Source organism: Danaus plexippus, chromosome Z (assembly GCF_018135715.1).
Source record: "Danaus plexippus chromosome Z, MEX_DaPlex, whole genome shotgun sequence".
Lineage (NCBI taxonomy): Eukaryota > Metazoa > Arthropoda > Insecta > Lepidoptera > Nymphalidae > Danaus > Danaus plexippus.
Window position 1 is genome coordinate 11,400,286 of NC_083559.1, and position 20,422 is coordinate 11,420,707.

At 31.3% G+C, this 20,422-nt stretch overlaps 2 protein-coding genes across 4 annotated transcripts in view; one reads left to right on the forward strand and one right to left on the reverse strand.

Moving 5' to 3' along the window:
* LOC116778196 (uncharacterized) overlaps positions 1-17,429 on the reverse strand; it is a 60,485-nt gene extending 43,056 nt beyond the window's left edge. For both annotated transcript variants that reach the window (XM_061525997.1, XM_061525996.1), the window contains exon 1: positions 16,216-17,429. In XM_061525997.1, coding sequence (XP_061381981.1) covers positions 16,216-17,409 — 1,194 coding nt within the window. In that variant the 5' untranslated portion in view covers positions 17,410-17,429. The remainder of the gene's footprint in view (positions 1-16,215) is intronic.
* Positions 1,188-20,415, forward strand: LOC116778078 (golgin subfamily A member 6-like protein 22). 2 transcript variants are annotated; one of them, XM_061525998.1, is made up of 5 exons: positions 1,188-1,308; positions 18,448-18,641; positions 18,895-19,086; positions 19,403-19,582; positions 19,979-20,415. In XM_061525998.1, the coding sequence occupies exons 1-5, from the start codon at positions 1,251-1,253 to the stop codon at positions 20,201-20,203; spliced, it is 849 nt and encodes a 282-aa protein (XP_061381982.1). In that variant the 5' UTR covers positions 1,188-1,250; the 3' UTR covers positions 20,204-20,415. The 2 variants fall into 2 exon arrangements, with proteins under 2 accessions (XP_061381982.1, XP_032527837.2); XM_032671946.2 differs by lacking the exon at positions 1,188-1,308 and adding an exon at positions 17,588-17,989 and having other exon boundaries at positions 19,979-20,414.
* Positions 20,416-20,422: the final 7 nt, after the last annotated feature.

Here is a 20,422-nt window from a genome sequence, read left to right on the forward strand (position 1 = left end):
CTGTTACAAACACATATTGTTCTATATCGTTTCAAATACACATGAACTTTTTAGTGTAAGTGTAATAAGACAAAAAACCTGCAATTCATACAACACAAAGATGGCGGCTTCCTTTCGATCAACAGATTATACAGATTCATATTTCAAGGTTCAGTAATATAAATCATTTATATACGTATTTAATCTTAAGTTTCCCGTGTCATGATACGGTTTTATAATAAAATTCACTACTATCAATTATGTAATATTTCTATTTTAATATTCGTGGTAAAATGTCATTTCACATGTGTGCGTGTTCGTAAATTCCTAACGAAACTGTTATACCGATTTTGTAGTAACTTTCTACACAATAGACTATGACATGACGGAGTTTGACACAGGATATGTGACATCCAAACAAGAGGAGACCGTATAGAAAGCACCAAATTTTTTTATAAATAGTTATATTTAGAATGGATTAACAATTAGTTTTACAATAAAGAGTCAATTAATGTAGAAACTAATGTTATCGTGCTCTTGTTATCTCTACATTGCGTACAGCGTCTTGTAAACGTGACTCCGTAGTGTAATTAATACGAATTGGAAATTTATAATATCTATATCGTTCATTTTTATATATTATATTTATAAGTTCATGACGTGCTTTATTTAAAAGAAAAAACTTGGTCCAGTTTTACATTTGAAAGTGACAGAAACGAAAAAGGTTTTAAATAGTGTAAATACAAAGTCCTTCACTTTTAAAAAGCATACAATCACAATTCACATGCGGCCACGCTAAATAATCATCTCGTTTCTAGTTTCTACATTCATAGAAGCTAACCGCTTACAGATGTCCTGTTTTCTTGTCCCCTATCCCGCGGACATGTTCCGAGTGAATACAGTTTTTCAGTTTCCCTTTAAATACTCTCTCTATACCTAGGTGTTATGGAAGTTACATTAATAATGCATACATTTCTTTGTCTAAAAATTTTACTAATCCGCTAGCATGGGTTTAATAAAAACAATCATTAGCATTTACGGAAACGTGAGCGCTGTTATTAACAATGAAGCCGAACAAAATAAAAAGGTCGAACACCCCGGACTTGCATTGTATACGCCTTTCACTGTTCAGAATGCACTAAATCTTTGCCTACTTATGCCTGATTAAAAAAAAAACAATGACAACTTTTCGAATGTCAGTCTAAATTTGTTGGTATAACTTACCGGTGCAAATCTCTCCTCCTCCGCATTTAAAAGGTCTCCGACTGAGGATGCCTTCGCTTGGCTGGCGAGGTGCCTCCTGTTTAGCACGTAAGAGAGCTCATCCAGGTATCTCAACGTTAAATTAGCCATTACTAACACGTAAACGTTCACGTTAACTTCACACAACACGTGCACTCATTGCCATTGCTGTCGCGATACTAAAGTCTGAACGCGTTACGCGAGTCGCAGCTCGAGGTCAGAGTATACGGGCTGGATCGCTTGTTAATTATAAATAATACGCTAAGAGGCTCGGCTTTTCGTTTGTACATATCATTAAAACGACATTTAGTTACAAATTAAATATTAAGTAGATGATAACAAAGAATAAATTGAAACATTTTAGTACCTTCTTCGCGTATGACTTGATAATAATAAATCTTTTACATTCCTTTGATTATTAAGCGTATTATAATAATAATTCCAATTGAAACTTAAAAATATACATACCTATATTTTATTAGGTATTTTTTTAGATTTACAAAAGCTCAACCAGTTCGGTTCATATATAGAGCAGTAATTTTTGAAATAATATATTTATCTGGTATATTCCCTTACCTTTTTTAGGTTTTAGTAGGATGTTTATTTTACTAATACATTCAGCTTATTAAATAATTAAGGACAAAGTTCTTTCCGAGTTTCTGCATATTGGCCAACATTTGTTTTGAAAGCAATTCGTTTGAAAATTGATTATTTTATTATAATTTATTTATTATATTACTTAAGCTATATACTAAAGAAATATCGACTAAACTGTTACAATTCAACCATACTTAATATTTTTTTTTGTCTTAATATAGTAATTCGTATACATATAGTAAGTAACGTTTTCATTCTATGTGTATTAAACCCGTAAAGAATTCAATCAACTAACCAAACTTTAAAAATTATCTCTTTCCGAATTCGTTCAAAGGTTTGCTTTTGTAAATTACTTTTTCCATTCAAAGAGGTTCTTTGAACGTCTTCAAGCGGTGATTTCGGATGTGAAAATTAGAATGAAAAAGAAAATTATTACAAAAACGAAATCTAGTTATTAATTCTCCGTGTTTCTTTTTGTTTTTTTTTTATATGAGACCTATAAACATCATGTGCAGCAATAAAATCGTAGTACCTGGCTTCAATTACCAAAATCTCAATGAAAAAAAAATATATATATATATATTACCAAAAACAAAATTAACAAGAATTCAAATTATTATTATATGTATTATTATATCTATGGAATTTAACTCGAGCCCCTCAGCTTTGGCAATCTGTCTCTACAACTCTGTAACGTCTGTATGAGATGAAATACTCTTAGCGAGGTTCTTGTCATTTCGTTACGTTATTCTCAAGTATTAGATAACAATGTATAGTGCTATATAAGCCTATGTATTATAGTTTCATATTGAACACTCCAGTCGGTCTATTAATAATAGTGATACGATTAATGCATCAATTGAATTATATTTTCCAATCTAACTCATAAATTTAATCTAAAAATTTCCGATCTAACTCATAAATGTAATCTAAAAATGTCCGATCTAACTCATAAATTTAATCTAAAAAGTAAATGGTATTTAGCTAATATATTAAATACATGATTTCGTTAGATAATTCTCTATATAATTTATTAAGCACTCATTAATATGAATTTAGCAATAAATGTATCATAACTACGTTTAATTGAACGATATTTATTATTTTATTAAGTTGTTTTATTTAACTATGTATAAACGACTAATCGTCATCTTTCTGTTAAATAAGTTACATGTATAGAAGTAAGTAAATTTGATTCTTATGGCCATAATTATGTTTTGAAGTAACCGTATATATTTCTATGTTACGAAAACGCTTGCCGTCAACAAGGTCGGATTACAGCTGTTTTAATTAGTAAATACAATTAACGTAACCGCCGACGCATTCGTAACGACCTACATCTAAGATCTAGGCTCCGTCGACGAAGCTACTTAAAGGTTTGGTGAAAATGATAAAATAAAACGCTGTGCTCTCATGAGTATTGCATAAGGCCGCACGGTCCATACTCCTCTATAATTAATCGATTATTTCAAGTTCAATAGTAGAATGGAAATGTCACTACGTTTGACATTTAGTTACAATAAATAAGTGGAAAGATTCACATAAACTGACGTACCTATTGTGTGTGTTTGAAAATCATCGTAGATATGTTTAAGTTTATTTTAAATGATTTATGGTGTACTTATACATTTCATATAAAAAAAGCCTTTATGCACTCTCGACATCGCTCAACGTTTCGTGCAATTTTATTAAAGAGGGATACAAAGTTTTCGCGAACGTATGAATATTGAACAGGTACTGTGATAGGTTTGGTGACAAATTTGCAATTTAAATAGCATTGCTATTTAATAAAAATAATCGGTTGTAATAATCAACGGACCCATCTGAAACGAAGCTGGAACGTATTTACAATAAGAATAATAGTTACAATGAATTAATTAAAACGGTTATTTATTAAGGAAACTCAAAAGGAATCTTTTATTTCATTTGGAAAAAATCCTTGTCTTAATGTTGAAATAAAAAGTCAATATTGAGATGTAAATATAACGTCCGAGTTATTATGATTCAAACTATTCAATCAGCGTTTTTTCACCATCGTGATTCTCCGCAATATATCAGTCTTTGTGATCAAACAGAATCAAAACCATTTTATATCACAGCCGAGTAAAATAACATTATATTTGTTACGGTACAAATATAATAACAATAAAATATATAACATGCACGTATTACGTAACTATTGCAATAACAGACTAATTGCAGTGAAAGCGGCCGGAAACAAAGATGGCGCGAGCCGGATCCATGGCTTGCGAAACGTTTAATTATAGGACACACGTCTTTTTTAGACCAGCAATACCTATAACTAGACTTTAAAAAAGCATATTGTACCATTATTATTTCTTCACAAATATTTCGATCATTTTTAAGCATCTGTGTACGGAAACTCTAATAGTAAAACCTATTAAAATTCCTTCATTTTAGTACCTTCTTATGTATTGCTTTATATTAAATATCTATTTATAAATTCAATTTTATTACCTAGAAATAGCATGAGCATTTTATAACGTTCTTCATATAAATTCAAAAGATATTTCTGCATCTGTAATGAAATTTCTATATGTACAAGATTTATAATATAAAATTTCATGCTATATTAGAAATATAACATATTCCTCGTCACATTTCTCGATGCCTTGTCAAATTAAAAACGGTATTGAACCTGTATTGAACGCTTAAGGGTAGGGTAGGCTATCTCAAATAGGTTGCTCTCAGCGTTCTTTCCAATTCAATATATTTCCAGACTCCAAAAACAATACAGACACAGCCAAGAGTAATTGCATGTAACGTTAGAAAATGTCGTACGATACGTAAAGGAGGATGAAAGCGAAATTAAAATTATATTTTATACGGTGTAACCAAGTAACGAATTCATCAGTTTAATTATTCCATAAAAAAAATTAATTATTACAATATCTAGGAACATTTATCTGAGCTCGACACCATTAGCTGATATTGAAATACAAAATTTATGAAATGTATTAAAACCAATAACTGCGACGACGATTCTGTACGACTAAACTTATTATTCAGCCGTTCTAAGATAATAAGTTACAGTCAAGATATTCACTGAACCAAGCGTTGCGTGGAAGGGTCTCGGGGATAAAAAACCAAGCACAGATTAAATTTAAACACGTGCACCTGTTCTGCACTCTTATACTTTGAAGTATTCTAAAAAAACGTAACAAAAAAGATGTGGCATCATCTTACGGTTCTTGTGTACCAAGCTATCAGTTTACGTGGTTCAACGATAACAAACGGCTCTCACCTAATGTCTCGCATCGATGTATTTAGTTTTATTTATTTATTTAATTGGTTTAAATCGAATTGGATTGGTTTTTATCCTCATCTATATACTTCTATCAATTTAATTTTAATTGATTGTGGCGAGATTTGCATTTACGAGCCAACAAAGATTGAAACATTTATATTCAATCGTTCGTACACCTGTACGGATTTGTTAAATTAAGTTATCCAATTCAAATAAATATCTGCTCTAACAAGAACAACTGAACGACTTAAGTTGAGATAAGTTAACGAAACGGAGTCCCGTTATAAGAATCAATAAAGAAATATCCGTTACATTAGATTTGTGTGAAATGTTGTTTTGCATCAGAAACCATACGAGTGAACTTTCTACACGAATAATTCTCAGACTCCTTTACGTACAAAGGTATCCATCCGGCCGAGACCAAAAAGTCTGCATCAGTGATCTATAGCTGATATATTAATAATGAGAAATACAAAATTTTATATAATATTATCATTGAATATTCTAACTGAAAATATTATTACACATCCATAAATGACTCAAAAAAAATGCTGCAAAGACTTTGATACCACCTACATCTGAATATTATTCAACCTTTGTGGACTAGTTTTAATAGATATTTTATTCCTAACATATTCGAACGTTTTAAATCGATTATATAATGTATTGTTAATATATCAATTATGTGTATTCAAGGTGACGTGATCCCAAGTCGTGTGACATTTTTAAGCAATCTGTGAAGTGTCTTAGATCTGACGTTTGATCACCAACGAAAGTGTCATTGATTATTCAGTTAATATATGTTTCTCTTCTTACCAAAACCTACTTGTGCTCTAGAAGCATTTAAGTTGTTTAAGGACATCTTTTCGTATTTTTGATAACAAAAAGTGTTTAATAATAGCTAGATATTGCCCAACGATCGATATAAGCTTATAAGTGATTGATTATTTCAAATTTATAATTTTAATAATTTAATGTAACAAATAACAATATTATACATTTTATATAAAAAGTACTGTGTAGTTCTTCTAAGTTAAAATATTGTCCGTGTTAAATTATTCTTTATTTCGTTTGCACAATTGTGCTAGAAAAGAATAAAAAAATTTTGCTTCACGAATCAATACAATGAACGATTGCCATTTCTAAACGGTATTGAAAGTAATAATCTATATTGTTTCGAGTTTATCTAGGTACTGAATCATTGTTTTGCAGCTAAAACTCTTTCTAGTAGTATGTTTATTTATTGTAAATCCTAGTTTTAATATGGCATTGTATCAAATTTCATACAAATCCGTTAAGCCGCTGGGTCTTTAGAAAATGACGCAACGTCTAAAAAGATGTCCGTGGTGATTATAACATTGTACCTCGTTTCATGTTGATAATATTAAAACTGTGTGAGCTAGAAATGTTCGTAACGTAATTTGTATTCAATGTAGCTCATAAGTAAATCCGCTTTTTGGTGTTAATGAAAATATAATTATAACTATAAAAACGTAGGTAGGCGAATATTTAAGTTATCATCATAGCAAAACTATCTTATGTAAGAGGATTACATACACCTGCAAATGTATTAGTGGAACATGTATGTGCATACACGTGGCCTTATTCTTACAGACTCAAAAATAGCATAAGGATATTAGAGACGCAAACATTCAAATGTATGAGCCACCTAAGCTCATTGCTTGTGCTACATAAAAGGCTTTCTTTAAGCGCATTGTGAAATATTCACGCCATTTTGTACACGTCATCTATTATAGTTTTGCAATATATAGTATAGAATTATAAGTAATATATGTTTAATCCGTAATTTTTCATAGAACTCAGTATTTGGATATAAGAGAATAGAATGAGGATGTATATAAATGTTGTTTTAGATTCCTATTTATAATAATAACTCGTTAAATATATTACAATGGACAAAATATGTTACATTAAAACATATCGTCATTTAAGTATTAGTGTTGCGATTTTAATTAGTTTATATGAATTTTGACATTTAATTGGACAATTTAATTGGACAGATTAAAAACTTTTTATTTATAATGTTCAAATATTTGCAAACTGTTTTATATTCTCGGTATAAAAATTAAAATCCGTTTGATTAAATAAAAATCAAATATCAAAAAAGAGACTCGAAACCAATAGACACTTTCGTATAAAAATAAATCGCAGCTAAAAAATAGACCGAACGGTTGTCACGCGCTCTTCCTGCTTAAACGAATTATTGGATAGGGTAGAGGACACGTAGCACTTTGTGTGAACAGAAAATATAACATTCTCAACATTATATTCAATATTGTTTTAAATTGATAAAAAATTATCAATGTATGTACGTCCGTTTATTCGGAAAAATCTATAAAATTATTTAAATTTCTAGTTATAGTAGTAAAAATCGAAAAACAACGCTTACAAGACTTAACAAAACTGCTCACAAGTCTCAATTAAAAGCACAAATGAGTCTTTATGATCAGCACAGCGAAGAGAGAGGAAGAGAATTTTGGGCTGGATACATCATTGAACTATATAAAATGAGATTGATCGAGCAGTTGATATCATGAAACGATAACACACTTCTTACTGCCTTAGTTGAATAATGTTGATTTAAACGATACGTGGGTTTAACAAGGTTCTACATGGGATACAGCCCGTGAAACGATTCAATTACTTCATGCTACATGTTCGTCATCATCGTGTTCTCTCTCGTGTTGAAGAGCAGAATAAAAAAACAACAGATGAAACCATTAGATCTTTGTTTTGGTTATTTTTAATCAGAGGTCTATCTCAACAAACCCAAAACCATTTTTGCGTAACAGGAGAAAATTTAACACTCCATCGACTATCAACTCAATTCTGTCACATTTAGAAAATAATAAGTAATAGTGGATAAATAGGTAAATGTAAATCCGTGGAGGTTTTTTGCCCGTTGATTTATCTCTAGCAAATCTATCTATGTATTTTATGATTCACAGAGAAAATCACTTTTTAAAGTCTAAAAACTGATTTTTTTTATTTAATTAAAAATTTTGCCCTAACCTGTTGACGCTCTTCACATAGTATAGATGTATAAACTGACGAATAAAACTATTGAGAGCGTTTATGGTGTGTGGTTTTCAAACATTGACATTTGTCTCGCATATGTTCGTGACCTACCTTAAATGAGACGTAAATATTTATTTCTAAGTTATTTCTAATCAACTTCACACAGAATCGGAACAAGGAACAATTTTAATACTAGGATTACAGAAGAATATTGGTATGATGTGTTGATAGTAATATATTTTGACGGACGATTAATTGCTGCCGCGCACTGTTGATTTTGTGAGTTATCGTGCAGTAAATTGCAATCTTTTGTTCCTTAAATGGCTGTCTTAACAGCTAGATTTTTTTAATTATGAATTAAGTTTGCAAAAGCACTTTTACCTTAATATGAGAATTAGAGTCATCAAAAGTTATTTTACTTTTCATATATTACTGCTTGATGAAACTGATCGTACACGTCTGGACTCTGGTGAACTAAATTTTGTGCTAAAAGTTGTTTTCTCATTTACCTACTCTTTAAAAAAAAAATAACAAAATGAAGAAGGAACCTGTCATTGGAATTAATAATATTTATTTATTCATCCAAATATAATCTTTAGGGTGATCACTGACCACTGGTTAACTATAGGCAAATTTTCAGCACTAGAGGGCGTCACTTGGTCTGTTGAGAATCATACTTAAAAAAATATTGTAATTTTATCACCGAAAAATTATAACTGAATTTGTTCCATCTTATTAGTTGTGGCTATCAATTGACGGACTAGCCAAAAATATTGTAGCAAAACTTGTGCGAGACAAATTCGCGTGGATAATTCTTCAAGATATTATTATAACCATATAATACCTTATTAAAAACATTAGCAGAATGTTTTTCAAGTATTTGTTATTCCTATACGTGCATATAGATCATCATTTATATGTAGATGGCGATCAGGGAATGGTTTGTTTGTCTAAATGTATATTGTGCTTAAGAAAACATGGAACCGTTTGTTTCCCAGTGTCCTAGAGATTAAAACCATAATTACAATTAAACAGAGTTTACACGCTTATGTTTTATATTTACTTTCCTCTCCCGCTCCTCCTATCAGCGTGTTTCGGCTCGCACACGTGTCCCGGACGCACGTGCTATGACATTAATGGGCTTTATAGCACATTCGTCTTTTATTCCTTCAACAAAAGTACTTTTACTTATATTTAGTGACGATAGTTACTGCTATTATAAATTCGAATGAGAGTTCTCTTTTATTGTAAGAGATTCATCGTTAGAGAAACGGTTTATTTAACACGATGATTGGTTACCTATTTGGAAGAAATCTTGTATAGTATATGTTGTTCAGTTTGGTAACAAAACTCGACCTTGACCAAAAACGTATTAACAGTGCATTGAATATTATATATATAATATTAATCTCGAATCTCTAACATAGTTTTTTAAGCTTGAGTTATTTAATTTAAGAGTGTAATAAGTACGTCGCGACGTAACGAAATTTGTACGTTAATACTGAAAACAAATACTTTAATGGATGTCCAATTAATAAAAAGTATTTACTAGAGGTACACATACAATGACTATTATCTTTAACCGGTGATATGTAGAAATAAAATTGTTGTTCAGATTTGAATTTAGGATATTGGGTGTCTCGTTTGAATCTTATTTCTATGGTACTGAACACTTTATATTATTTTCTTTTTCCTCTAAAACTTCACAGACCAACATGCAAAGTATAAGTGTGTATTTCATGGGATTGTAGACAATTCTCTTCTCAAATACTAAAGCAATCGTTTCAAAGTGCATTGGTAGAATCTATTGTCAACAATTTCATCGATATTATGTCACGTACCGCCTAATGTGTATATAGTTAATGCATATTACGCGTAGCTCCTAAACGCTTTAACTCCCGGCTGTAGTATTAAAACGTCATTACCGCCGAATACGGCGCAGTGAAAGTCAGTTCGTGAGAGTCGCTCACGGTGCAAAATATTATGAAGTAACAAGCCATGAGATGCGTGATGTTTTGGAATTTAATCTTAAAACTGCGTTGGATTGGTGCTAATTTAGGTTGTGTACAAATGTTGAAGTAAAATATCAATTAAACATTTTATTGCTTCACTTGCACCAACACTAACTTGTAGTTTAGATTGTTATACGTAAATTCTATGCTTTTATGCTTAATTTAATATATCGATATTTCAAGTATTCTATTTATAACTGGATAAAAATTAAATTTGTTTCAAGTGAAATCTTATGGATTAGACCGAAAGTTTATAATTTCATTATTATCGGACCCTTTAGCAATAGCGGGCGTGACATTACACCGGCGACTACGATTGTATTGTTCTTGCATCACCGATTTGTTTATGGTTTCATGTTTCAACGGAAACATTCATAATAGTAAATATGCTAAAAAAAGCAGTGAACGTATTTAAGTTTAGATTGTTTTCGTTTGTGATAACTCTTACTATCGAAAGCCTAAAACAGATCTACACGATTGCCATAACACACTTCTTTCTTTTCCGTTTTATTCGTTTGCTCTCAATGTTATGAAGAGCAAAAGTATCACGGTATCATCAAATATAAAGGTCGTAAAGAATTGCTTAAAATTTTACTAGGTATATCTTTCAAAACAAACAACGTCCTAAACTCATGCCTTCTCTGTCCTCTCCTAGCTGTGAAGGAATTTAGACTAACATTATCATAATTTTGTTTTAAAAAGAATTATGGCAGTATTGAAAAGTTTGGCAACTCACGCTATTTTGTTCAGCTCAAAATGAATCGCTGGCCATCAATCATTTTCTCTTGTTTCCTGTTCATAATGGCATGCCAGCGACGTTGTTTTGGCCACAGGATTGATACAAAAAACGGTATACATCTTATAAAGAATTAATGCTTCTATTCATAAATTTGGTTTCTAAACATTTTTAATACAAAACAAAATATCGTTATAAATCGTGGAAGTTGTTGTTGCGAGAAAGTTGTTTATCTATGTTTTGTTATTTGTTTTATCCAGAGGTTTTGGAAACTGTTTTTAATTAAGTAAAGTAAATAACAGGTACTCGGTAGTAGGTAGTTAGCAAATTTTCATGTATAATAATTTCGAGTCGGATGCTCGGTCTCGTTACGGTCGCCATAATTGTCACTTTTCCACTAATTAAAAGTTAGTGCTAACAAAGTCGTGTCTGTGTGAATATGTGTCATTTGCAAACGAGGTTAGTATTGTTACAGCATGAGTTATTTAGTTGCAGTTTTTATATGATGATTTTATTTAAATATTTAAAATTACAACTAGTTTAAAAGTGAGATTCATAGACATCATAAAACAGACTATCCACTGTTGACTCTTTTGATCTATTTTTTGCTGTTATTGCTGACAATCAGCATATGTATTTTCTTTTATTTAACAACTTTTCACTTATTTATTTCTTAAAATTAAACCCAATTCAAAAGCTGCTTGTCTATAAACAAATATTTTCCTAACTTCGTAAGATATTTGTTAATATATATATACATATTAAACCCATTGCTTTCCATTGACTTAATATTGTCGCCAATAAATAATAAAACTCCATTTTTTCTGTCAATTATGATCCCATTGACATAAAATTTAGTTTGAATTCAAACCGTATGGTTAAAGCGATAAGTTTCCTTTCTGAAAAACCACCGCTTTTCGAGAGTATTTTTCTCACATCAGTCTCTTAATCGCGTTAAGCACCATACAAGTATACAGGACAGCGACAGTCCTGAGACAAAAATAATGCACAAAGGTTAATTTTGCGATAGGTCATTATTGGAAGGTGAAATTAGCACTTTAGATGCCCAATACAAAGTCAAACGACGGAAGCCTTAGTACTGCCGATCATGAGTTTATAGGCCCATATTCAATGAGGTAGTCACGTGGCTCTTTGACCTTTCTAGCGAAATAAATATGTTTTTAGTGGACGGACCACGAGGTACTTTTAGGATTTACTCGAATAAACAATCCAAAGGAATTGAGACAGAATACAAAATTAACCTACTTTTATAACTTAATATTAAAAAAGTCTTAAGCAATAATCCAGTTAGAAATTAAAACATTGTTAATATATTGAATTAATACATTTGATTAATGCAAGTTATATTAAATCTAAAGGAACCCAATATCAATATAAAATATTTATAATTTCTGCATGTACCTATAGTATCTGAACCATCTCGTTCAATTTCCTCACACACGGTACGATGAGAAGGTTCGTCACGGTCTGAATGTCTTGCTTTTACTATGACATCTGAACTGTTAAATATTGATGACGATGAGAACACAAAATATACTTAAAACATACAAACGTTTATTAAAATCCTGACAGTCTACAATGCAGACATTAATTTAGACGTAAATTCAGGTCATGACAAAAAGGTAGTACCTACTTGTTGGAATTTTTTTTGGGACGAATAATTTCGACGAATAGTTAAAACGGTTCGTTTACTCACAATAAGGTGTTTATAAAATTTTGTACCATATAATAATTCATTAATGTTTTTATATATCTGTATGAAAAATTATTGAATACCAACTTGAGGAACTTCAATAACCAATCATTCTATGAATCTTTTCGAGACATCTTGTGCATAAGATATATTGTTAGTAATAAAATAAATATTAATATGCAGCTGTCATGATGTTCTTGTACATATTCTGTTTCCGGTTTTAAAAAAATCACAACTTAACATCCTTTTTACAATATCCGTCAAGGTAGTTATTTAAAAATTATTGAAAGATTTATGCTAATACAAATAAACGAAATATTCCTTCTTTACTTTCAAGTTAATCTCATTCACTTATCTTTAGCTAATATCCATCGAACCTGATAATTGCTTACTTATCGACCTTTTCCTACGAGATCAATGAGATGACCCTTGAACTTATCACGAACGCTGAAAACGTCCGGACCTGTAGGCACTTCATTTATGTTATTAAGCCCTATTCAATATTGAGTGGGATTTTATATAAAACGAATAATATCTTGTTGTACAATCTAAGAGATGGACGAAAATACATACATTTAACTAATAGGTACTTTTGGTTTAGTTAATTTATATTGTCTTTTAAAGTAAAATCTTACAATAAAATCATCGCTTTAATTAAAATCGTGAAATCTCCTTCAATTATAGCATTAACGACAAAGAACTTTTTTATGAAGACAGAAATGTTTCCCCAGAAAAGCAATAAAATTACATTTAAGAATAACTTTATATTAGCATCACTTTATTGTTTTTTAATTTAGTTTTACTTAAAGTATTAATAATTTTAACTATAGCTTTGAACATAAAAATGTTAAATTAATAATTTAAAAAATTGTTCTTCCTTTAAAGACCATTTTTAAAATGTCAGTAGCACCTCCCTGTGGAAAAAGTCTTGTAAATTCTGATACAAAACAGCTAACTGGGTGTCAGAATTTATCAGTTAAAAAAATATTTATAAGATTGAAAAAAATTTCTGATACAGATTTCTATAAGATCTATAAGTTATGAGAATTTATGAGACCGTTTCCACAGGGCTGTCACTAGATTTCTAAGCGGAAAACATTCTATACCGTCACACCGAAAGAACTTTCGAGCCTAAAGTGTAATATGAAATTTATGAAACGAAATAGCTTTAAGATTCTATATATTATAATTAAAAATTACTTCAGATTTAGGTTACTATTAACCAAAATCTAAATTCAAACAAGCATCATTGGATTTTTTTATTTTTCATCATATCTTTCCCATCACCCAGAATTCGTAAATAAATATGAATTTAAATTTCAATGAGTCAATAGATTTTGTTAAATTTTTTGTAGAATAATATAAGTGCATAAGTATTGAGTTAGAGATGATTGCATTGAAGTAATATGAACAGTTATTACACTTAGTTATTATATTAAGTAATTACACATTTGAAAAATTTGTTAGCACACCAGTCTATTGTGAATAATAGTAGTTACTTGTTACTTTGTAATTGACATTATTATCGAATACTTGTAGTCGTATGTACATAAAATATATACATAGCATATATATAGTTTGACCCGAATCTGCATAAAGAATTTTTGTCGCCATTGTTAACACAAATTTCTTTATTATAATTTTCTTATGTAATAAAAAATAAGGTTTAGAGTTTCATCACGCCGGACAGTAAGATGTGACTTATGAGATTGAAATAGTTATCGTATTAGCTAATCTTCACAGCATAGACAGAACTGACAAATTATATCTGTAAATGTGTGTTAATTAAGACGAACTTATATTGAATATGAAATATAATAGTCATCAAAAATACCAACTTAAAATGTGGAACTAAAAGTAATTAAAAAATTTTGTATTTAAAAATATAAATTAATCAGCTACCATATGATTTACGTAATAAATTCGACGTTGCTTAATAGGTGACCATTAATATTGAGTGTCTTCAAAGATTGATTAAATTTAAAATATTTCTATTATAAGATCAAAATGAATACTTCCTTATATTGCCATTGAGAAATGAAATAGTTAAATTACTCCAAATAATAAACAAAACTCATACGGATCTGATTAAATTTTGTTCATTTGTATCATTGTCTGCGAGTCTTCTTGAATTGTTTATTAATTTTGTTTCAATTTGACCCTTACTTATTATAAAGTTGATAAAAAAAAACATATTCCACGTTTCAAGTGCGAATGAAACCGTAGCAATAAAAAAAAAACAAAATGTACATAACTGTATTCCAGATCATAACAGATAACTAAAGAAAAGTCAGAACTAAATTAATTCTTAATCACATCAGAATTTTTGGGTGATTGTGTAATGAACACATCTAACGTAACAGTCATATGTTATTATCAAACTAAGCCTATGTTTATTTAAATATTAGATATTTGGATTTTTGGTAACGGTTAACGTAATTGTGACAAACGAGGTTTGTGTTTGTTTAATATAGATTATAGTCATTCATAACCTTAAGTATAATATCTTGAATTTTTTTACGACTTTTAGAGAATAAATATGTGAAGTAAATAAAAAGTCAACTGTTATGTCCACTTCAAAATAAAATATTATTATGAAAATAAATTAATCATAAGCATAGAACATACTGTCTCATCAACTTTTAACATCGTTATCAGAACAATATCTGCTATAGGGTTGCCACACCGTAAAAAGAAATACAATAATAACTTGTCACATTTTTTGCACAGTCACAGATATTACGTAAATGCGCCTTCTATTAGATAAAATAATATAATAAAATGTAATAATGGATAAAACTTGCGTTGTTATTTTTATTTGTATCGAGTTTGTATTGACATTTGGATGTTGCGTCAGACGTCTTAAAGATTTAGTACAAAACTGACCTACATATTTTTTATAGGTTTGTCTATCCACGATTGTATATACCCTGTTTGATATTTAACATAAAACTGTAACCGCATTATTTCATGTAATTTCACAATAAATTGAAATAGTTTTTGATAGTTTCTAAATATATATGTATGTATTATATATAAACAGTGACTTTTGGATGTGCCTTCGTCCGCGTGAACATCAGAGTTTCGCTCAGAGAGAAAGGTATGAAGTGTGTTAAAACAATTCATATTGTAGTAACCTACGTTGCAGTCTTTTAATTTTAAACAGCCTCGATATCGACTGCAGCGCTATCTGACGGACTGATTTAAGAATCTAGAAAATCTGGGGCGCCACACAAATGCATACAAAAAAAAATCATTCTTATCGTCCAGCCGTTTAGAAGGAGTTCAGTGATATGTACATATATGTCCAGAGTTATATATATAAAGATTGCTTTGTTGTAAGTGCATACATTTAGTTTGACGTTGACTCTATTTCATTTTTATCAAGTGAACTACACAAGTAAGTGGGTCAATTGTTTATCAACCAAGGCTGTTGAGATTAACAATTAAACAAAAACAAAATTTAAAATGCAAGTATTTTTTATAAAATCAATACTCCAATAATCCATACACAGCATCCCTGATTAGATAAAGATACTGATAAAGATTCTTTGTTTGATGACGTCAGCATCAAAGATTTCGATTCTCTTATCTTAAAATAAAAATATATAGAAAAAATATTACTTACATATTTTGTGGAACTGATTCTTCTGACCCTCTGCGTTGGTTTCTTCTGAGCGCGTCGATACTCATTCTGTCCACCGAGCTGTGCTGTTGCAATTGGATTTTCTTCTAGAACGAACCAATCCGTCACTGAACCTCTTCTTGCTGAAATTGGGCTCACACTGGCCCGCTTTACTTCCAAAAGTCTAGCCAATTCCTCCTTAAAGTCATCACTGGGTTTGTTAGCCTTTGTCATTTGCACGATTTTAGGAGAAGGCAACGTATTGAAAGAGAGACTACGTCTCTTATTTTCACCGGTTACGTCAATGCCTGTTTTTGTATATGGTTCACTATCACTCAAATAATTCTCACTAAACATATCCATAGCTTTGTCAAATTCATCTAATAAATCCTGAACTGATTCTGTCTTAAAAATGTTCACAACTATTCCGCTAGAGGCTGACGTGGAAGTGGATAAGCCGGAATGATGGTCGCAGTCCTCTAACTCCTTGATGCTTTTAAGACACACGTTGTTAACCTTGTCATAATAAACGTCCGCGATATACTCTAAACTCTCTACGGAGCTTGCAGCTGTTATGGTGTCGCTACTACCATAAGCATACGACAAACTGTTCTTTTTTAATTTACTTTTATCACAGTCTCCGTCTTCTTTCTCTGCAGCTTTTGGAAGGAATTCGAAACTTTTACTACGTTTGTAGATGGGCCTGTTGTGTTTTTCCTTCTTTTCCATCAGATCCTTATTTCGAAAGAACCAAAACCTCTTGCTCGACTTATATTCTTGTTCCTTTGAATTTGATACGGGCGGCACACAGGACTTTATATCCCTTGTTGTATCTTCTTCTACTATCGTTTTCCATTTTGGTTTCTCCATTTTATCCTTTTGGAAGAAGCTTATTCGAAATTTATCTCGAAAACTGAAGGATTTCTTTAACGGAGAACCTCCCTCATCAAGCGGTGATAATTTATCGTTATATGGTTCCGGTGAATCTGGTATAACTGGTAGACAAGAAGATAGAAAACCTGTTGGTCTTGTAACAGCCAACTCATTGGATTGCCCTCTCACGGGGACTGATGAAGGCGGCTTGAATCTGTCTGGTATATCCCCGAGCAGACCTCGTTCAATCAAATGAAGGTTTTGAGCATTCAGTTTCCTCAGTACATCAGGTTTTTTGACAAGGGGTTTCGCATCTTTGTCCATGGTGTCACGTCATCACTGCCCCGCCGTGCGTTTTTGACTGCCCTATCATATTTCGCGATAACATACAGACTGATAACACCTGATAACGCTCTTCAAACCTGTTTTCATTTATAATAAGCTATACGACATTCCTTTATTCTATTATTTTAGTTTTAGTTATTTATATAAACTTTTTTATTTGCATGTTCTCATAATTAATCTGTGCTTATATATTATAAATGAACAGCAAGGTTTCTGAAAACTGCAGGTGTCAAGATATTTGATCGATAACAATGTAGCAACCAAATCCAACGTTGTCATTGAATTTTGCTGTAACATGTATGTTAAACAAAATTTTAAGTTGTTTAATAAATCGATATTATATTTGTTTTAGTCTCTTTCTTCACTGATATTACGGCATTTAACTAATGCTTAAAGAGAAATCTGTTCATATAGTTTGGTTGCAATCAAACTAGCTCAAGTTCCCACTATTGTGTAACATACGGAAGTAACATAATGGTGTTTTGTTACAAGATTATAACAGAGTCACCGCGCCGTTCGAGATGTTCCTCACCGAGAAAAGACTTGACACAATACTATAGTAAGTTAGGTTATGTAATACTAAAATTAATTAATTAATATCAAAACAAATAAGAAGTAAATTTGCAAGTAAGGATAAACCAACCACGTTTTAAGTATTTCTTTGGTAATAATGCAATTGAAGCTTCTATGCCACTTATTCAATATATGTGTTTAAACATTTATAAGAATGAACCGTAAATACAACCTTATTATTTTTTGTATTTCTCGTTATTCCTCATAATTACGATGATGCATATTAACATTGTTCCAGCCTAATAAAAATCGACAAGCAATTTTGTAACTAGTTAAAATATTCGCAATTTTTTTTTATCAGGCGATTTATGTGTTTAGCATGATTTTGACAATCAATATATGTATATATGAGTACCTTACAAAACTGTATAACAAATTATCTAATAGACCTATTAGTTATCAATTATTCTAAAATCTTTAGCATTTAAATACTTTCTCTTTCAGTCCCGAACGTATCCTCAGAATTTATAAGCTCCTATGATTACGAAGAAGGCAAAAACGTCTGGGATGACATACCTGAACGCGACTGGCGTTTGCTCGGGGCTCTCGCTAGGAAGAGAGAAGAACAAGAAGAGAGGGAGAAATTAGCGGAACAATTTCAGAAGATGTGGCTGAAGGAAAAAGAAAATCGGCAAATGGTAAGACGATTCTGGTAGTAGATGATCTGGATGAGCAATAGTTATAGGTAGAGAAAAAAGAAAGAGTAGAGAAAACTGATAATGTCCTGAATAAGTGAGTTTTTTAGACAACATAACACCTTCGATACAATGCGAATTTCAATATTCATGTTATAATTTATATTTAAACTTATATGACAGAGGTTTCCTTTAAAACACTTCTTGGAAAGAGGAAAGTGTAACAACTGTCTCAAAACTAATTGTTGTTGTTCAGGTAGAAGCAGAAACATCAGAGCAGTATAAACGATACCTACATAAGAAGAGGTCTCACGAGAAGTATCTTCAGGAGTACAAAAGACTGCAGAGGGCAGAGCAGCAACAGGCCAGAGTTGGACAACTGATAGATTGCATCAAACACAAAGAGGAGAGAAGCAAAGACGTTTTGGCTTGGAGGGATGATAGAAAGGTATGTTTTGAGAGTAAATAATATTCTCAACTTGTATAACAAAATATCACTCTTTGAAATTTGTTATACAAGTTGAAATAGGTTTATATATCAAAAATTTATTACATTAGTTAGCTGACGGAGTCATACATATATTACATTAAGCTTGGGAAAATGAGAAAGTTAGTTTAGTATAAACTTTTTACTCTTATTTGTACTCTTCGTATCCGTTATTAATATTAAGCAAAATTGTTAAAGCCACTAAGAACTTAATATTTGATGAACTAAAACCATTTAAAGCAAATGCTTTTGATGGTTTATTAACTAATATTTCAAGATAACACAAATTATCGGCAAGGCAGTAGAAGAGGAGGCCCGAGCGCAGTTGGCAGCTGATCGCCGTCAGCAGCGAAGATTTGAAGACGAATGGAGAAAGACGGTTGAACTCGTGGATACCACAAGACGATCGGAAGATGCAAGGAAACGGAGAAGAGCCAGATTGAGAGAAGAGTCACAGGTAACAAGAGGGGCAGGTGTGATTGAACGATGCTATTGTAAATGAAGAAGCAAATCTAGGACAGAGTGCAGACAGGTTCCTATCACTATTTATGTGATATTCTTCCTCCAGATACATGTCCATAATCTATTACTTCAGATGTGGCACCTCCGAATGACTTGAAAAAAATATTGTCAGGTCTTCGTCCAACCTGACAATAATATTTAAAAATCGAATTCTTGTATGAAAAAGTTTTAGCAAATACTAATAGCTATGGAGGTAATTTCATTCCCTAGATCCAAATGAAATATTTGAGCAATAGACCAATATTTTAGATAACGGTTAGATACCTTTTTTATTTATAATTTTGTATTCTTTGTTTCAAAAAGAATTCTATTATATTTCTGTTATGTTTAGCGTCTAGCGATTACAAATGCTCTGACGTCATGGGAGACGTCTCTGGTTCGTCAAGAGGTAGCCGCTGCTGAGGCTGGGCGACGAGCTCTAGTGTCCGCAGCTCTGGCGGTCAAAGACGAGAAGACATGGCGAATACAACAAGCCAAGAACACGCGGAGGGAACGAGGGAGGAACATAGCGGCAATCACAGCTATGATGAGAGAAGCCGTCAGGAACGGGAGATAGGTCATTTAATTCTCAGAGATTCACACATGTTACTTATAACTGTTGTATTTGTTGATTGTTTATTGAATTCTATTAAATTATTATACTTCTAAAAATACAAAATCTGTTAGTCGCCAGCTCGTGTTATACTGAACTCAAGATATATGGTTTTATAATGTTAACTACAGTACACATCACTAGTGTCACCGATACTTGTAAATTTAAAAAAATAAACATTTA

Excerpts from the sequence above, each read along its gene's own strand:
- LOC116778078 (XM_032671946.2), top strand. The coding sequence starts at position 17,905 with ATGGTGTTTTGTTACAAGATTATAACAGAGTCACCGCGCCGTTCGAGA. Across the intron at positions 18,642-18,894 it reads AAAAAGAAAATCGGCAAATG|GTAGAAGCAGAAACATCAGA; the intron begins GTAAGACGATTC and ends GTTGTTGTTCAG. Across the intron at positions 19,583-19,978 it reads GATTGAGAGAAGAGTCACAG|CGTCTAGCGATTACAAATGC; the intron begins GTAACAAGAGGG and ends TGTTATGTTTAG.